Source organism: Sciurus carolinensis, chromosome 1, assembly GCF_902686445.1.
Source record: "Sciurus carolinensis chromosome 1, mSciCar1.2, whole genome shotgun sequence".
In the NCBI taxonomy this organism is placed as follows: Eukaryota; Metazoa; Chordata; class Mammalia; order Rodentia; family Sciuridae; genus Sciurus; species Sciurus carolinensis.
Window position 1 is genome coordinate 147,821,622 of NC_062213.1, and position 18,221 is coordinate 147,839,842.

General features: G+C 34.8%; 1 protein-coding gene across 3 annotated transcripts in view; it reads right to left on the reverse strand.

Annotated features, from left to right (window-relative positions):
* The window catches only part of Tnni3k (TNNI3 interacting kinase), a 281,569-nt gene that overhangs the window by 195,988 nt on the left and 67,360 nt on the right, over positions 1–18,221 (reverse strand). For 2 of the 3 annotated variants that reach the window (XM_047555349.1, XM_047555371.1), the window contains exons 6-10: positions 11,245–11,343; positions 6,624–6,762; positions 3,410–3,454; positions 1,054–1,198; positions 869–973 (exon numbers count right to left, since the gene is read on the reverse strand). In XM_047555349.1, coding sequence (XP_047411305.1) covers positions 869–973; positions 1,054–1,198; positions 3,410–3,454; positions 6,624–6,762; positions 11,245–11,343 — 533 coding nt within the window. The remainder of the gene's footprint in view (positions 1–868; positions 974–1,053; positions 1,199–3,409; positions 3,455–6,623; positions 6,763–11,244; positions 11,344–18,221) is intronic. The other variant, XM_047555360.1, reaches the window with a different exon arrangement.

An 18,221-nucleotide genomic window follows, 5' to 3' on the forward strand; every position in this document is an offset into this window, starting at 1 on the left:
CTCTCTCTCTCTCTCTCTCTCTCTCTCTCTCTCTCTCTCTCTCTCTCTTTCTCTCTCCCCTTCCTGGTTGCCATGCCCTGAACTACTTTCCTTTGCTGAACCATTCTGCCATATCAGCCTCACCTCTAACCCAGAGTTATGGAGTTTGCTAACCAGGAACTGAATCTCTGAAACCATGAGCCAAAATAATATTTCCTCCTCCTCTACATTGTTCTTGAGTCTTTGGTTCACAGTGATACAAAAGTTGACCAAAACTTTTTTTTTCTTTTGCAACTTTTCCAAACACAGCTGAGCCTTTACTGTGCTGTCCTAGAGTATACTGTAGGACTCTCATGGATTCCCAGAAAAGAACAAACACTTTCTTAGGTATCTCAGTAGTCATCCTGACTAGGCTTTCACAGACTGACATATGGATGTCTTAAATAGGTAGACATATTTGCACATAAGGTTTAAGTAGTAAGGAAAAAAGTGTCACATTTGATGCTGATGAATTCTGGTAACGATATTCTTGTCGGAGGAGGATAACAGGCACAGCCCCTTTTGGCAGCATTCCACAGAAAAGGAATAGAAGCAATATGCTTACAGATGTTGATATGCCTGTTGCCTTGGCAACATCAGTCCCTGTCTTTGTGGCAGCAACCAGGAACACAGCATCTGGCTCCAACCCCATCTGTTGTGCTGACTGCAGCATCTGCCTCCACCTTTTCTTCTGTGCATCTAACTTGGGCATCTCATCCTCTGCCTTACCTGTGTTATCACTCTCGATTGCAACATCTGCCACTATTTGTTCTTGCTTTATATACACAACTTCAGGTGCTGTCAAGTGTCAGCTAAGTTTAGTGGCTATTGCACATAAATATTCTTTTACCTGTGAAAAGCTGTTTCACTGAAGATGTTTTCCTTAGTCAGGCTTTCTGTTCCTGTTATTTGAATGATTTCCTTAACAACTTCAAATTTGCCATTGTAACATGCCCTAGATTTGAAGAAAATATTTTGGTAAGTAAATACATGTGTTATACTTATAGGACCTATGGAACTCTACATAATACTCACAGATGTAAAGGGGTGTCTCCATAGATATTAACAACATGAGGCTGAATTTCCAAACCACTTTGGAGCAGGTACTTCACTATATCATGGTGTCCAAATCGAGAACAGAAGTGGAGTGGGACATGATCTTCATTATCCTGAGCGTTCACTGTCATTAGCAACAAAGCAAAAGATATGTTATCTGGAATCCACTGTATCACAGCCATCATATAAACAGGGCCATGGCCATTTTGTAAGTGCCTGAGAGACTCCTGAAAATTGCCAATTAATGATAATAATAGAGGAAATTAAGTGCAACCAATTTAAAAAGTTGTAATTCTATTCTATTGCCTATTACCACATTAAATAGACTTTCTTCTAGCTCCCATAAATTCTGTGGAATGCATCTAATCAAATCTACCTTGCACAATGAAATGTTCAGGAAACTAATAAACATCCATAAGATACTTGTGGCTTTATTTCCACACATGTCTCCTTTGAATTGATTTTGTTTTTCCTCTGAAGGATGCCATATATATATATATATATATATATATATATATATATATATAAACACACACACATACACACACAATTATTTTAGAGGCTCCAGACCTCATTAAACATATTAGCATAAACAAGTTACTTAAAATTCATTTGTTCACTCAGTAGTGGGAATGTGGGAACTTATTCTTATTTTTGCCCAACCAGCTTCATGACCACTTATCATATTTGGGAAATTCCCTATAGTGAAAGTATAGGCTGTCAGTGTTCTATCACAGAAGGTGAAAATGTGCTTTCCAAGATTATTTTGTATTTCGGGCCCAAGGTTAGGAGACGGGGACAATGTAGGGGGTTGTTGTCCTGGGATAATTCTTAACATGACCCTTTCATTCTCAACAGTGCCCTAGTTTGGACATTTATCTGTAGTCTTTTCCAATCAACATACCGCATCAAGCTCTGATTTTGTAGTTGATGACACATTAAACAGGGCCTAATCTGTCCTGGCAATGTGGTAGGGGAGGCAATAGCTCCACTTACTTTCTGATGATAGTAATTCTAGCAACAGATTCACTGTCTTGCATTCTGGGTTTCCTAAGCATTCTGGTGTGTACAGCAGAGCTGGTGCTGTCTTCAGAGGACTGATTTTGTTTTGTAGTGTGACTTTGGATGTCACTGTGAGTACCTCACTGTGAGTATTCTAAACCTGCCTTTCCACCCTTTTCTGGGGAAGAGTCTGTGTGCTACTTGACATCCTTTAATATATTCCTTTCATGCTTAAGTTACAGTTAGCTTCCAATGCTTGAGAAAACTTGATTGGTACTCTGTTCACTCAATAAGTTTTGAATGATCCCAATGAGTCAGTCAGTGGGCTAGGTGTTAGAGGTACTGACATTTTATTAGTAATGATGAAGTAATACAACATCATTGCAGGAGGCATGAAGGATTAAAAGACCTTGTGGTGGGAAAGTATCTAATATGATGCCTATTACATAGTAGACAGATGTTCAATAAAAGTTATTTTGTTTCCTAATTTACCTCTTAATTTTCTTCTACATTCTAAGACCAATAATCTTATGAATGTAGAGTCCATACACTCAGAGTAAAAATGAACAGTCAGTAATTACAGGATTGAAATAATAAAAACTAAACACCAAACTGCCCAATTCTGGGTCTGGCTTTTAACTCAATATTTTAACACTAAAATAGTGGCATTAAGTACTTTTTAGCCCTTTATTTTATTATACGGTTTCTTTGTTTATTTTGTAGAACCAAAAGAATTAAAGACATGAATTTTTTTTAAATAATGAACTTAAGAATGTAAAGCAAGGAAGGTAACAGTAATTTTTAAAACTTCATGCATAATTGTCTATTACGATTGGTATAATCATTATATGATAATTAATGAACAATGATTTAGGTCTTGTAGCTTGTATAATTTGTTGATAACCTTTCTCATTATCCTGTCCTGTATGATCTTAAGCCAAAGGAAACTATTTAATAAAGTCCCTGATCTTCTGAGGTTGTTACAGAAAAATAAATTTTTGAACCTTTTTTTTTTTTTTTTTAATGAATAGCTCAGAAAGACACTTCTCCTACAGAAGAATGTTTCTGGTTCTTTTGATTGTCTTCCTTCTTGTGATACTTTCCTTTGTCCACATTCTGTTTGAACACAGGGAAAGTCGATGGCATGAGTCAATGCATGAGAACAGTTGAGTCCAGGGCCTCTGGAAGGTCATTTAAGAATTCTTGAGGTCCAAAAAATAATTATAAAATAGAAGTCCATAATTTGCCTTTAGTAAGCCCAGCTCCACCCAACATATTTTTTCTCCTATTGAATCAATAAGACGTAAAGTAAGTTTTCTACTTGGTAAATTACCTGCAGTGGACTTGACATTCTTCCCATCAAAGCAGTAAATACCAGCTGAAGGGACAAACCAGGGGAAATACAGGATCAAAAAGCAGGGTTTATGTGAATACAACTGTTGTTTGTGCTTCAGTCACTGTGATTTAGTTGGTTTTCTCTTGCACAAGTTTGCAAGCACTAAAACATGCATATGATATTATATGTAACCTCAAGAAAATTGAATCTCTCATTGACATTCCATTTACTCTACCTTAATATATTATTGAGAGGTTTAGATAAAGGAAACTTTTAAACAAAGAAATATACATAAATCATCATAAGGAAAATATTTAGTACCTGTCCTCTACTCTGAAGAGAGTAAGTGTTCAGTAATATCTTTTAAAAGAAAAAATGTTTGAATGGGTGGGTGGGTGAAAATAATCAATAATTGATTATTGATCTTAAAGATAAAAAGTTTTAGATTAATCCAGCAACGTCTTCAAATCACAGAGCATCTTAAAATAAACCCCAAATGCATCTTAAATACATATTTAATAACATATTTGTATGATATCCCCCAAATATATATTTTTAAAAATAAAACACTCTTCTAACTAAACATGTTCTAGGAAATTTTGTAAATTTCTGTAAAAACTGGATCAATGTTGAAGGACTATGTTATTTAAAAGGACTATAACATTTAATATTGAGATGACAAAATTAATATATTCTGAATTTAAAATATTCCATCTTCAACCGTGTCAAAATGATAAGTTATGAGGACTGTATTGCAATTTTTAAAAGAAGTCCAGTGATATTTTGGCCTTTTCAATCTCATTTAGGAGGTATTATATTTCTCTTTTTTCACTGCCCTCAGAGAAATAAGGAAGCAGACCAGAGACTTAAAACATACCTAACTGAATAGGTCAGTCTTTAAACATATTGAATTGAAGAGTTTGCTTTCAGCATTGCATTTTGACCAATTTTGTAACCTAAATTTATTATTTGTGACTTTCTGTTACCATGGAAACATACTGTAAATACCAGATTTCAAATTGTACTTTTGGGGTCATTCATTTAATCTTCCTTTTATGTTCATTCACCATAGGTAAAGTCTATATTTAAAGTAAATCATATTGAGGCTTAGATACATTTTGAAATAAGTGAACTAACTGGTAATAAGTCCTGTACAGTGTCCATCAGCATAGTATATATTATGGTTTATTTTTTTACAATTGGTTGAAGTGCAAAAGGGGCTTAAATATCAAATGTGTACAAAGAGGAAATAAAAACACTTAAAAGTTTGGATCATGCTGTCTCTTGATTTTTTCAAAAAATGATTGAGTAGAGGCATGTAGTACTTGTGTGAGTCTGAAAGATGTTAAAAATTATATTGTATGATGCTGGTATGTAAGGGGAGTATGGGTATACTACACATTTCAATGCCTTTTGCAGAATAGTTCTTTGATCCTGGAGACATGCTGATCACAAATGACACTCATTTTGACACTACTGAGCTTTGGAGTTGTGCAGAAGAATAAAAAGCTGAGGTTGGCATTGATAATAAAAGGAAAAAGTGATGCAGTTCTTGACCCCTTGGAAGAGCAAGGCAGTTTCAAAAACATAATTATGTGTTCAGTGGTTCACACAGGTGTTCCTCTGCCTATTCTAAACTCTCAGAATGAAAGAGACAGCTTAAATAAGGTCCAAGTAACAGTGTTCCTTGTGTCTCAACAACACATTAGCTATAGTATAGATGCATGCATTATTGCACAATAGCTTATAGAAAACATTACAAATTATGCTTCTCAAATTTTACAAAATACTGATGCCTGTTTCCAACACAGTAGCTGGAAACTGCCCTAGTCTCTTACCTCAGTTGTCTCTAGGATCCTTTCTGTATTTTTTTTTTCTTGAGTAGATAAAAACCATTGATTAGCTTTATTAACTGAATATCAATCTGAAATTTGAACCAAGGAACTGGCAGTTCTACAGGTTTGACAACCATGTCCTTTTGGAAATGTGTATCATTCCTGTTGCAAAGGCCAGCAGCTCTTACAGCTGGGCTTTTAATTAGGTCTCTAGGGGGTCAATGGAAGAATGTTGGATATGCCTGAGAGAATTTAATGGCAAAATGTAACTCTCAGTGAATTTGTGTCAAAAAATAAAGTTCGTGAGGAAGATTTTTTTCAATAACTTTACTCTTAATCAACTTTCCAAAATTCATTTTTATAATTTTAAAAATAAAATGGCAAGAAAGATTCTATTTTAGTAATTGAATCTGAAGTCCTTCCATGTATTCTAAAGCTTTTTTTCCAAACTGGTTATATTCAAACTCTATCTCCATTAAAATTATACTAATATGGGAAGCAATTGGGAGTTTTGGAACTCTGATACATTACTGTAGGATTGAAAAATAATACAAACACTTTGGAAAACTGTCTGGAAATTTCCTAAGAATTTAAATATCTGAATACCCCTTGGTATAACAAATATTTCAATATAGGTACTAAAGAAAAATAAATGCATATATGTTCACAAAAGCTCTCGGATCAGAATGTTGTTGGTAGTTTTATTCATAATAACAAAACATTAGAAATATTAACAAATTGTAGCATATTTAAACAGGTTAATTTTAGCAATATAAAAAGGAAAGTATAACTTATGCAATATTACGAATAACTGTTAAAATTAAGTTGTTGAGTAGAAGAAACCAGTCACAAATTATATGAACTTTAAGAACAGACAAAACTAATCTATTGTGATAGATGCCTGTATCTCAAGAATCTCTGGTGGTGAAGGCTTTTTACTGAGATAAAAGAAAAAGCAAATATTCCAGAATGAGGAAATATCCTACATCTTTATCTGGGTGGTTTTTGTATAAATGTATACATGAGTAAACATTCATCAGTGTGTACACTAAAAATGTAAGAATTTTATATATGTAAATTATATGTCTCTTTGAGAAAACAGCAGGGAAAAACAACAAAGACTAATTTACTTAGGAAAATGTCTTACTTTATCAAACCACCTAATATATTAAGAATTGAACTAAAACATGTAGAGAAGGATTCTCTTGTAGGTTTAATAAATATATTTTTAAAAGTAAACTATGATTTGGGGAACAAATTTGCATTTGACTAGAGGTTGAGTCAAGTTCAAGTTTATTCTCTAGTAAGAAAAGTACATGTAAAATAGTATACATAAATTGAAAGACAACAAAATTCTCCTAAACATGTAATCTTACCATCTGCTTTGCTTCCATCTTCCACCAAAAGTTTTGCAATATTAAAAAACCCCTTTGCAGATGCTAGGTGGAGAGGCCTATCTCCAACTTCACCACTTATATTTACATCAGCACCAAATTTCAAAAGGAGGCGGGTTACCTAAAGGAGCCATTAATCTGAGATTAATACAAAAAGTTAAAAGACAATGGAAAACTTTTGAGAGTAAACAACACATGCCTTTAAAGCCTTTTCTTAGGTTATTGTCACCAGAAAATAATAGAAAATCCTAAGGAGACAGATATCATTACCCTATATACATGTATGCTTACACAAATGGTATGAATCTACCTTGCACACAACCATAGAAACGAAAAGTTGTACCCCATTTGTGTACAACGTATCAAAATGCAGTCTGTAAAAATAAAAACAATAATAAAAAAAGAAAATCCTAACTCAAGTGGATTGAACAATAAGGAATTTATTATTACATTAGCTAACAATCAGTCCTAAATTAGAACAATTTCTAATTTAGGGTTGATTAATACAACAGTTTAAGAATATTGTCAGAACTCAAGTTCTTTCTGTCACTCTGTTCTGCCACACTCAACACCTTCGCACTACCATCCTCACGGTTTCTAGAGGGTTTTAGCAGCTCCAGGTATTATAAACCAAAGTCCACAGAGTAAGTAAGGGACTCTTCTAGTTTTTGAAATGTGGGATTTCATTTTTTTAAATCTAGAAATTTCTTCCTGAAAACTTCTCAGAAACCATTTTTTCCATATCTCCTTGGCCTATAGTAGGTAATTTACAACTTTCTAAACCAAAGGCTGCTGGAGAAGGAGAAAGATTTATTGTGAGTGGCCTGGGCTAATTAAAATTTAACACACAGTGACTGAGGAACAGGGACAACTTCTCTAAACACAATCTATAGGAGAAGGTTGAACAGTGGTATAACCACATCAGGTCTATAGTAAGCAAGGAAAAATGTATGGCATGAAGTTGTAGTTTGATGATAGTTTTGCCTAAGCAACCAATGGTGCAAGCTACTGACCCTATTATACATAACAAATTCTAAAGTTGAGTGGCAATATAATAAACAGAAGAGTTAAGGTCCAGAGGAAGAGAGACCTAGAATTTTAATCTTATTTATATTAGCTGAGTGACCTTGAGAAAATTAAATAATCTCAGCCTGTGTCTTCATAGATAAAAGTGGTAATAAAACTTAACTCATGGGTCACTGAGGATCAAATGAGATAATATGTTTAAAGTGCCTAGTACAATGACTGACACATAATATATGTTGTGTAAGTGTTATTTTAAATTTTTTCAATGAATTGAGATAGTATTGTTTATCACTCCTGTTTCAAAGTTGCTGTGAGGACCAGATAAGATATGAGGAAACTTTGAAAAAGTTAAATTTTGGCTTTGAAAACCTACTTTTGCCATTTCTTTTCTTTAGTATTGACTCTTGATGGTTCCATAACATAGCTCTTCATTGCACATAATACCTTCTACAATCACCCATAATCCTCCCTGAACAATCTTTTTCAAGTTCTCTGTCTAGTCAGAACTTTACTTGAGTCTTGATTTTCATGTTGGCTCCATGCATAGGCCACTGCTGGCCATTTTGCTGCTGGAGTCCTGTGTCCTTTTCTGGATGCCCAAGTAAAGGAGAAACAGCAACAGTAATTCTGGTATCTTCCCCAACTAGTTGTTACTCCACATCCAAAGGGAGAGAGAGAGAGAGATGAAGTGCTGATGCTTCACCTTCTGGGGTTGTTCCAGAAAATTTATGAGCATCCTTTGAATCATTTACATATATACTTAGGAATTCACCAAGTAATTTCCTTAAACATGACACTGCCTCCCTGAGAATTTTAAAAGTCACTTTAGTGATCCTAAAAGATAAGTTGGGATGTGTGTGTCATTAAAAATAACAGTTAGGAAAATGTCCCTCAATTGTCCTGAGCACTGAGGTATCAAAACGAAAATGAATTCAAGCTCTAAAACTATTTTTGGCTTATCCTATTCAGCAGCCATACATATGTCTTCGGTAGAAACTTCTCAAAAATATGAGATATTAGATAGGCATTCTAGGCAAAATATTAGCCAGATGGGATATGGGGAAATTATTTTCTACTGAGTGTAGTAGGTAAGAACAAGGATTCTGAAATTAGGCTTTTATTTATTAGTGAAGTCACCTTGAACAAATTATTTAAACTTTTAATACTTCAGTTTCTTCATTACTAAGATAGGAATGATAACAGTTCTACCTCATAAAGTTGCTGTGAAAATTAAATAAGTTTTTATATGTAAAGCACTCAGAAAAATCCTATCTCTCTAATAACTGTTAGTAAAAGTGGTACCACCAAGGAGGAACATGTGCATCTTATCCTTTTGTTGGTTAACAGTCAAACAGAGATTTCATTCAGGAGACATTAGAACAGCAGAAGTTTAGTCTCAAGAACTTTGTACTGGTAAGCAAATATTTCCACTTATGCAGACTCTGTAAATTCTGACTATGTGACTTTATAATGGACAGATTTAAACTATCTCTGAAACCGATTGTCTATTAAGCACTATTATTATATACCTAGGAAATACTGTTCTTGGTACAAACATCTATTCGTTCGCTTAAAAATAAACAAATAAACAAATGGCAGGGAACATGGCACATTAGGCACATTTATATATTGAATGTACCATTCTCCTTGTCAGCATATTTTAGCAAATGACAACAGCCTCTATAAATTACTTATGTGCTGCCTTCACACATGGAGAAAGTGAGTCCCTTATCATAAAAGGGCCATCCACATTTTAGCATAATTTTATAAGACTGTGACTCTATTTTCAGGGAAAGTAAACAAATTTAGCTCTCCACCCAATATGCATACAGGCTCTTTATCTTTCCACCAGTTTATGAGGTTAATCACCAAAGAAGATGACTCTACAAGCAGCAAGCATTGTAAATACTCTGTCCATGCCTGAAGCCAGAAAAGTATGGAATATTTCCATCACCTGTTTTTGAATCCTACATTTTCAAACCCATTTGCAGTGCCTTTCTCTCCAGTGCACTCCAGTGCACTCTGAGCAGCACATCAATGAAAGGAGCATTTTTTTTTTTTTAGGTACAGGTCACTTTTCACGTGACCAAAAGTACCCGAGTACATGTCAGCTAGCAGAGAAATAAAGGCATCATAAGTAGGACAGCCAGGGACATAAGAAAATTTAGTTTTCAACTTGGGGTCCTCAGGCAGTACTGTGCTATGTTTGAGGAAGTTAAAAAAGGCATAATTCTCCATAAGTAAGTTGAGTCAGGGGAGAAAAAAATGAGGGAGAGTGAAAGTGGGGTATCTGGAGAATAGTCATGTTTGGTTATACAATTATGTTTATATTTGTTTTATTTGGTTCTTTTCAGTTTCTTGAGAAAACAGCTAAAGGGCAATGCTTGCAAGCAGCATATACAAATTTTGTCTTTCATGATGGAGTTTAGATTAGAGCACATTGTCTTGAATTCTGACTTCCCAATTTAGGCAAATTGCCTGAGTTTTATGATGTTTGTCACTGATTGAAGAGAAATAACAAGGTGTGCTCTGGCAAAATAGAACAAACCTGAACTTTGGGATCAGGTGGACCTGAGTACATATTTCATCTCTTTTACTTATTATCAATATGACTCTGGCATGCAACCTGACCTGACTGAGCTTCATTTATACCATTAGTAAGCAGGCGGAAGTAACAACTGATGTCAGGGTGTGACCAAATTAGAAAATGATGATGATGATGATGGTGATGGGTTCTATTGTCCCTGGAGGCTTCCACTTCCTTGTCTTACTCCATTCCTTATCTTGTTTCCCAATTCCTGCATCAATTTATCACTCTTATTCTATTGTCATATCTCCTGCTACTTACTTTAATTTCCTTCCCTCTCTTATATGAACCCTTGAAAATCATCAGGCCTAATGGATAATCCAAAATAATCTCTCTATCCCAAAATTCTTATCTAGGTCACATCTGTAAAACTCCTTTTAAGGTAACATTCACAGAAATTAGGATACGAGCATATTTTAGGAGATATTTTTGAACTTAAAATATCCTCTGACAGTAGTAAAGAGGAAATGAAGTTTCTGAAAGACACCTTTGTTCAGGGAACTGTTGGAAGGGCTTTATGATTTATGTTGCTATTGTCGTTAGCATCACCATAGTGACACATATTGAGCATTTGGGAAGAAATAAAGATCTCGTTATGACACCATCCCTGTAAGGTAGTTACCATTAATATCTTTTTCCCATTTTATCAATGAAGAAATGAAGATCAAAGAGGTTACAAAACCAATGGATGGTCAGAAAGTCAGGTAAGCATTTTTTGAAATCAGGCTGACTGATTCCTGTGGTTACACACTTACCAAAGCACCCTACTGCCTCCTCTGTGACTAACATAGTCAGTTAAAATGAACAACATGGCAGCTGTAATGTTTATATGGATCTGTAGGCTCCTTGAGGATGGAGTTCATGAGAATATGGCAAAAACAATTCAGTGAGTATCTTAAATTGCCTGTCTTCAGTGATATGACAGCTCAACACATGTCTGGTACATTTCAGCAGAACCCCGGTCTTTGAAACTTTTGCAGACTCTCTTACCTGTTCATGCCCATAGTATGCTGCAATATGCAATGGAGTGAAAAAAACTGCATCTTGAACATTGACATTAGCTCCATGTTGCAATAACACATCAGCAGCCTGGACAAGAAAGAGATCTTGATTAGGGACCTCTTTGGGGGATCTATTCATCAAAATGTGATTCACAAACTACATGCATAACTGTTAATTAGGCGTCCCATCCTGAAACAATACTTTTGTCCAACCCCCAAACTTACAATGTCTTGCTTTTGCCTAGAAAATAAAGACTAAAACTCTTCATATGACACTTAACTTCCACTCAATTTGATGCTGTTCTTTTTAATATATTGTCCATTGTACTCTTTCATAAACACAATTGCGTAGTCAAATATATAGTCAATTTCCTCTTGTTTCCTACTCCTTGTGGTGCTGCTCATATTATTTCCCCAGGTAGAAATTCCCTTCCACCCAATCTACAGATGTTTAAATCCTGGCTAAAAAGTCAAAATGCCATATCCCCCAGATTTCCTCAATTTCTTTCCCTTCATTAACATCCACTTGGCTGAAGTTAAATTTTCTTCCTCATAATTCACATATAACTTTAATTCATGTCATTTAGAATAATTTTTCACTTATATACACATCTTATTATCCCTACTAAAGAGCAAACTCTTGAAAGACAAAGTATATGTCAGATCTTTATCTTACTCTAACATGGTAATCAAGAGACATTTGTTGAATAAATAAATGGAGAAATGAGTCAGTGAAAAACTCCACCAGGAACCGTTGGCCAACTGTCTTCATGGAAAGTCATAAATTAGAAAATCTAGGGGAGGAAAAATATTTTTCCTCTATCTATCAGGTTCATTGACTGTGGCCCTATATATTAAGCTGATAAAACACAGATTAACAAGAGAAAAACAAATAGAAGTTTATTAACTTGTATGTTACCAACACAGATAAGAGTGATCAGTAATGAGTAACTCAAAGTGGTGGTTACAATTTATATAGCATCTTAACGAAAGTGAAGTTATTTTGCAGAAAAATAAGACAAAGAAAAAAGATTCTGAGCTACTAGGAACAGTAAATTGGAGGAAGGTAAATTTATGGGAAAAGTAATAGAAGATAAGGGCCAGCTTAGGTCACATTTGTTATGTAACTTAGGAGCTGGGACTTAAGCTTTCTCTGGGTTTAAAGGACCTACAGTTTCCTCTGGTGGGTGATTAACTTCTATCCATCCTGGTAGAGAAGGGAGGACAGATACCTTTACAAATTTATATCCTATTCTCAAGGAAATAGGAAGAGAGTAGACACTCTTCTCAGTCTATTTCTTCTCAGTTTTCTCTAACAAAAATTATTCAATATGCCTGTGTGGCATACTTTAGAGATCCTTCACAACAAACTTGTCAGTTTTTCAGGTTACTTCTCTCAAAGACCCATCTCTTAGTCTTTTTTTCTGGACAACAGATTGGATTCCTTCCTTTGAATGTGTTTATTTTCAACAAGACTTTCTTGATGAACTCTTCTTCAGTTGGTAAAATGATATACATTTGAGAAATTTTTCAAGAGTCCGTTAGAAGAGAAAACAGGGAGATGGAACCTAAGCTCAAGGAACTTAGGTCTGATCAACTTTTCTGTTCCTCTAACCTAATATCTGCCTAAGTCAAGTTTCCTTACTTTTATGAATCGTATCCCCTCCGAGTAGGACCATGGACATTATATAATGTGCCCTTGTATTTAAAAGAGGTACACAATGAGAATCAAAGGAATTAGGAATTTTCTCAAGGTCACAGGAAAGTCAGTGTCACCAGAAAAGTAACTCTTCAGTTTCTTGCCTATAGTTTTGTTTGAGTTCTCTGTAGTTTTAGAGAACTCATTCATTTATTTTTTATTGAATAGAATTTATTGTGTATATGTGAGCTAATACTGATATTTTACAAAGAAGGATAAGGAATTCTTGTAGAACATCTGAAACTGTTGGTGACTCTAAACACATAAGTAGATGGATAGGCTTCTATACATTCTCAGAATAGTGCTTTTACTTATATTCAGATATTGCTAAGTAATGAATAATAGAATATATAATATATAATAAACATTTATTGAGGCAACTCTCGGGGTCTTAAGCCCCCTTGCTCTTCTCGACCAGCAACAAGGGAAGGGAGCACTCCCCAACAAGGTCAGACCGGGAAAGGTAGGGCCGACTGACCGCTGGCACTCAGCCCTCTGGGCGGAGGACAATCAGATGGTCAGGTAGACCAGTCATAGCAGGAACTCGTTTATTGAGGAAGTCACACAGCTTTTATGTAGGGTGAAGTCTAGGCGGGAACCAATCAGCTTAAAGGTCAGCAAAGCAGGGGGGGTGGGTTCACGCAGGTGAGAGTCCCATAGGACTATATGGCAAACAAGAGCCGATCATGTTCGCGGAACTGTTGTTAACCAATCCCTGATGGTGATCCAATTTATCGTCATTAACTTTTGAAACCGCCTTTGAGGACTTGATCTTGCTCACTCGCCAGGAAGTAAGGAATCAGCCTGAGTTAGTTAACATGTCATTAATACCAACAAGGCAACAATATGTGTCTGTCACTGAACTAAATTCATCAATGGTATTTAGCATGTACTCTCTTTCATATCAAAATACAGAAAGATAGATGCTAGTCTACTAATTTAAAGGTGAATAAACTGAGCCTCAGGGAGGCCAGTTAACATATTTGAGGTCAATGAGCTAAGAAGAGGGAGAATTAGAATTCAAATCCAGGTCGGTTTGACTTCAAAATTTATTTTCATGAGAACACTTCTGTGAATGTGATCTCATTAATGCTAACCTTTAAGTAAAAGAATCTTTAAGTAAAAGAACCGACTCAATTCCAGATAGAAGGAAGCCATCTGTCTGTAGAGGCTCTGTAGATTCAGCTTGAAAATGACTGCCAGAGCCATTTATAACAAGTGTCTGGTACCTAAGGCTTCCTATGCCCAGGAGTTCAATCTCAGGAACCTTGAAAGGAGGACACTAACGATCAAGGTAAAGGAAGCTTTTTACAATTTCTCTTATTTTAAATATAGCATAAAATAGACAGCATGAATTTTTATTGTAAAAAGGACCCTCAAATGTTAACATATAAAGCCAATTTCTTAGGCATGGTTCCATAACTTACTTTCATTCTAAAAGATAACAATTCTGAAGCTTCAATAAATAGTCAAAAGCAAAATTTTTGCCTCCTAAGTTTGCACTAATGCAGTCACTCAGAAGGTCAACTTTTGAGCTGAACACCCATTAATTATGAAGTGTTGGCCTTCTGAGAAACTGTCAAAATGTAAGATTTAATGAAACCACACAGAGTCATTATTGAACTGTAGGCTTTTTAAAAAAATTGTTTTAAAATTCAAGGAAATGTTTAACCATTAAGAGCAATGTGCATTGGAATTATATGATTTTATTTATATGAGTAGAATGTGTTTATTAATTCCTATGAGTTTTGGAGTCATTATCAGAAGAGTATCTCCCAGGACTCTTTATGGGAATATATTACATTTGATGTACAAATATACTTTTGTTATGAGGACTAAGACAAGTGTACTCATATAAATATTAGATTTAAGGAAATATCTGTTAAATCATATTTACCCATACTATCCTTATTCCAGAACCTAAAAATAATGGTAAATTAGGTTCACAGTCTTTCTACTACATGAAGCTCCATGAAGTCACAGACCAAATTAGTTTTATTCACTGGTGTGTTAGGTATATGATAAGTATTCAATAATCCTTGAAATAAACTCTATTTCTAATAGAAGTGAAAATTTGGGAGATGTACTTACCATCAGGCATAAGGGAATTTAAACACAAATTATGTGATAGAAACTTTAACTCAATTTGACAAACATTTATTGAACATTTATTTCCAATTAACCTTCAGCAATTCCCAAGTGCTTGCTCCATGCCAGTAACTGTGAGTTGAGTTTGGAATACTTTGTTTAATTAAGCTTTTTGCAGGGTTTATATTCTGTTGTTTCAAAACTTTTGAAAGAATACGTGGTCTTAATTCATTTCTCAAAAATGACAAAACTACTCTTAAGGATATCTTAATGTGCTTAACAATTTAAGGATATGAACTATATTATGCTTAGATATGTATAAACCAACACATGTGTTGGTTAATGATATACCTATATATAACTATTTAAAAAGCAAGATTCAAATGTGGGGTAGTAACAATACTTTTTTACCAACAGAATGACAAGTACCATAAAGTGCTACCTATCAAGTGGTTGTTTTATGAGCACATAAAATGGATTGGGGCCCTTTATTTGCAAAGTAGGTCAATCATGGTATGAATTTTCCTTTACAGATAATATTTTATTTATCATTTCACTCCTGAAATTGCCTTCAATTTCCAAGTTAGAACATATTTGTACATTTGTACATTGCTTCCTCTTCCTAGAGTCTTGCCTTCTCTTTTCTGCAAGGTATATACTTAGTCTCCAGGCCAAGGTCAGTTCCCATGTTCTTCAGGAAAACTTTCTACCAATATTTTATTCTATTAACCCCTCTTTCCTTGAATATCTATATATATTATCTTCACAGCATAATTATCACTATAGATAAGCCACTATTATGTGAAATTTAATTTTTTTAATGTCCTAAATTTGTCTCGAAGTATAAGAAATTTTAATTCCAATTAAAAGAGTTTTCTACCTGAGAGGCATTGGAATTGAATCCTTCTAAACAGACCTTATTATTCAAAATCCCAGAGATTCTAAACATAGTGACTATAAGAGCAAAGACCCTCACTGTTCCTGCTGCATATTTTTCCTACAGTATGACTTTGACTTATTTGAAGTTGTCTCATTTAGCTCCCCTCTTTATCTTATGAAAGTCATTGGGCAGGAATGAAAGAGAAAAGAAGAACTAAATGTCCCATGACAGAGAAAGTGTAATGAAGTAAATTCTAGATGAAATAAAATGACAATCAATCTCAGTTGAAATTGCCAAAATCAAATATAGTGTCTTATACCTAGTAGACTTTCAGTAAACATCTACACTTCAAAATGAAATTTTTCTTTACTTCAGTGGTATTTCATTTCCTATTACTTCTTTAGAGTCTTCAAATTCATGCTTGTTTTTCTTAAGATTTATGGTTTGCTTAAAGTCACAATTTTCTCTTTTGTAGTCCTGTATCTAACCTTTATTACTGAGATACAGTGAGACTAGAATAACAAGACTCTCCTGTAATGATACTCATTTTCGTTTAATGGAAAATCTGTATTAGCAAAGCTTTAACACAATACTGTTTTCTAAAGCCTATGCCTCATCACTTTAAAATGATTCCAATGATATTAATAAGAAAGTTGAAAAAAAAAAAAAAAAGACAGTTGATTTTTATCTGGTATTTTTCTAGTTCTTTCCAGTTCTAAACATAGTCAGTTTTCAACCCTTGTCCCTTTGAACTATTGCCTTCTTTCTGAAAACTTCACACTGTTTTTTTGTTTGTTTGTTTGTTTTTTTAAGAACTGTCTTCATCTATATCCACAGTTTCTCTCATTCCCTATCTACTGCAATCTGGACTAAGAAGTCACTACTCTGGTGAAATTTCCCTGGAAAACAATATCACAGTCTACCTAATTGCTCATCCCTATGGATGCTCTTTGGTGTGTAGTGAATTCTTGTATATTCATGTTGCTTTGTGATCCATTTGAATTAAAGTTGGACTTTATCTTACCATAATAGGGTTGACAGTTTCTAATTCTCTGAATTTCTCCTGTTCCTCAATGAAGTGGATTCAGATACCTTCCATATGCACTTACTTCCTGGAGACCCCCTCCATACAGAACTGCCCCATATAAGCTATTTGACTTGCCCCTTAGATGTCTACATTTCACATGAACTGAGCAGCAGGCAGCAGTGATTACCTCTCAGTCAAAGACTCCACAACTAGAGCCACTTGCTCAAAACAACCAGTAAGAACTTCCCTTAGGAAGCTAGCTTGGGTAACACTGTGATTCTTAATAAAGGTTTTTCTCACAGGTTTCCATGACCCTCTCAGTCAGCCTATGTGTTCCAGATACCTCCCAGCTTCCCATTGGTCCTATGAAATGTAGTACTCTCTTCCCTCTTGGACCTGTAAGCAGTAAAGTACTTCTATCATTTTATGTGTTTTGTTGAGTTGTCTCCTTTATGTTTAATCTGACTGAAAATTTTAATCTAATTTCTTTTCCAGTCAGAAAATGGTTATCTTCATAGAAATAAACTGGGCACAGTTCAGACAAGAGCCACATGGAGGTCTGCCAATATGAACAAATTTCCTATAAGAGGGACATGTAGTCATGGGTCAGATACTTAGGCATTTGGCTATCTGCTGAGATAAGTAAGTGTCTCATGAAAAGGACATTGTAAATATGCATGCCCAAATCTGTGGATGCCCATCAGCATAGGCCTAGAGTTTATAGCCACTCTCATGTGGAGATAATAATAAAATGAGCTGAGTTAGTAGTTACAACTTGCAGACTGATAATGGATTTTTAGAAGTGTAAAGATGATAGAAGCACTTTGACAGAACATGGGAGGAGAAAGGATGGGGAAAGATAAGGAGAAGTTGACAACAAGTGATGATCATAAAAGAGAAAGCCTATAAGGAGAGATTAGCATGGCAATAAAACTTTGTACGTCTTGAATTTACAAAGTAAGAAAACATCACCTATAGTTCTGTCTCTCCTATTAATCACTTGTAATAACTAGTGTTTCCCAATTCCTCCTGGCATTTTGCTCTACTCTTTTCTACCATCGCAAGCTGTTTCTACTGGAAATAATCACTCAATTAATATTTGAACATATTTCCAAAATTTTTAAATGAATGAACAAAAAGTTGTGTCAATTTAAGGTACCAATCATTACTTAACTATTCATATTGAAGGCATATTATATTACTTAGAAAGCATTTTAGATGGTGGAATTTGCTATTTGCTTTAGTTACTAAGCCCTTCTTTTGACTTTATAC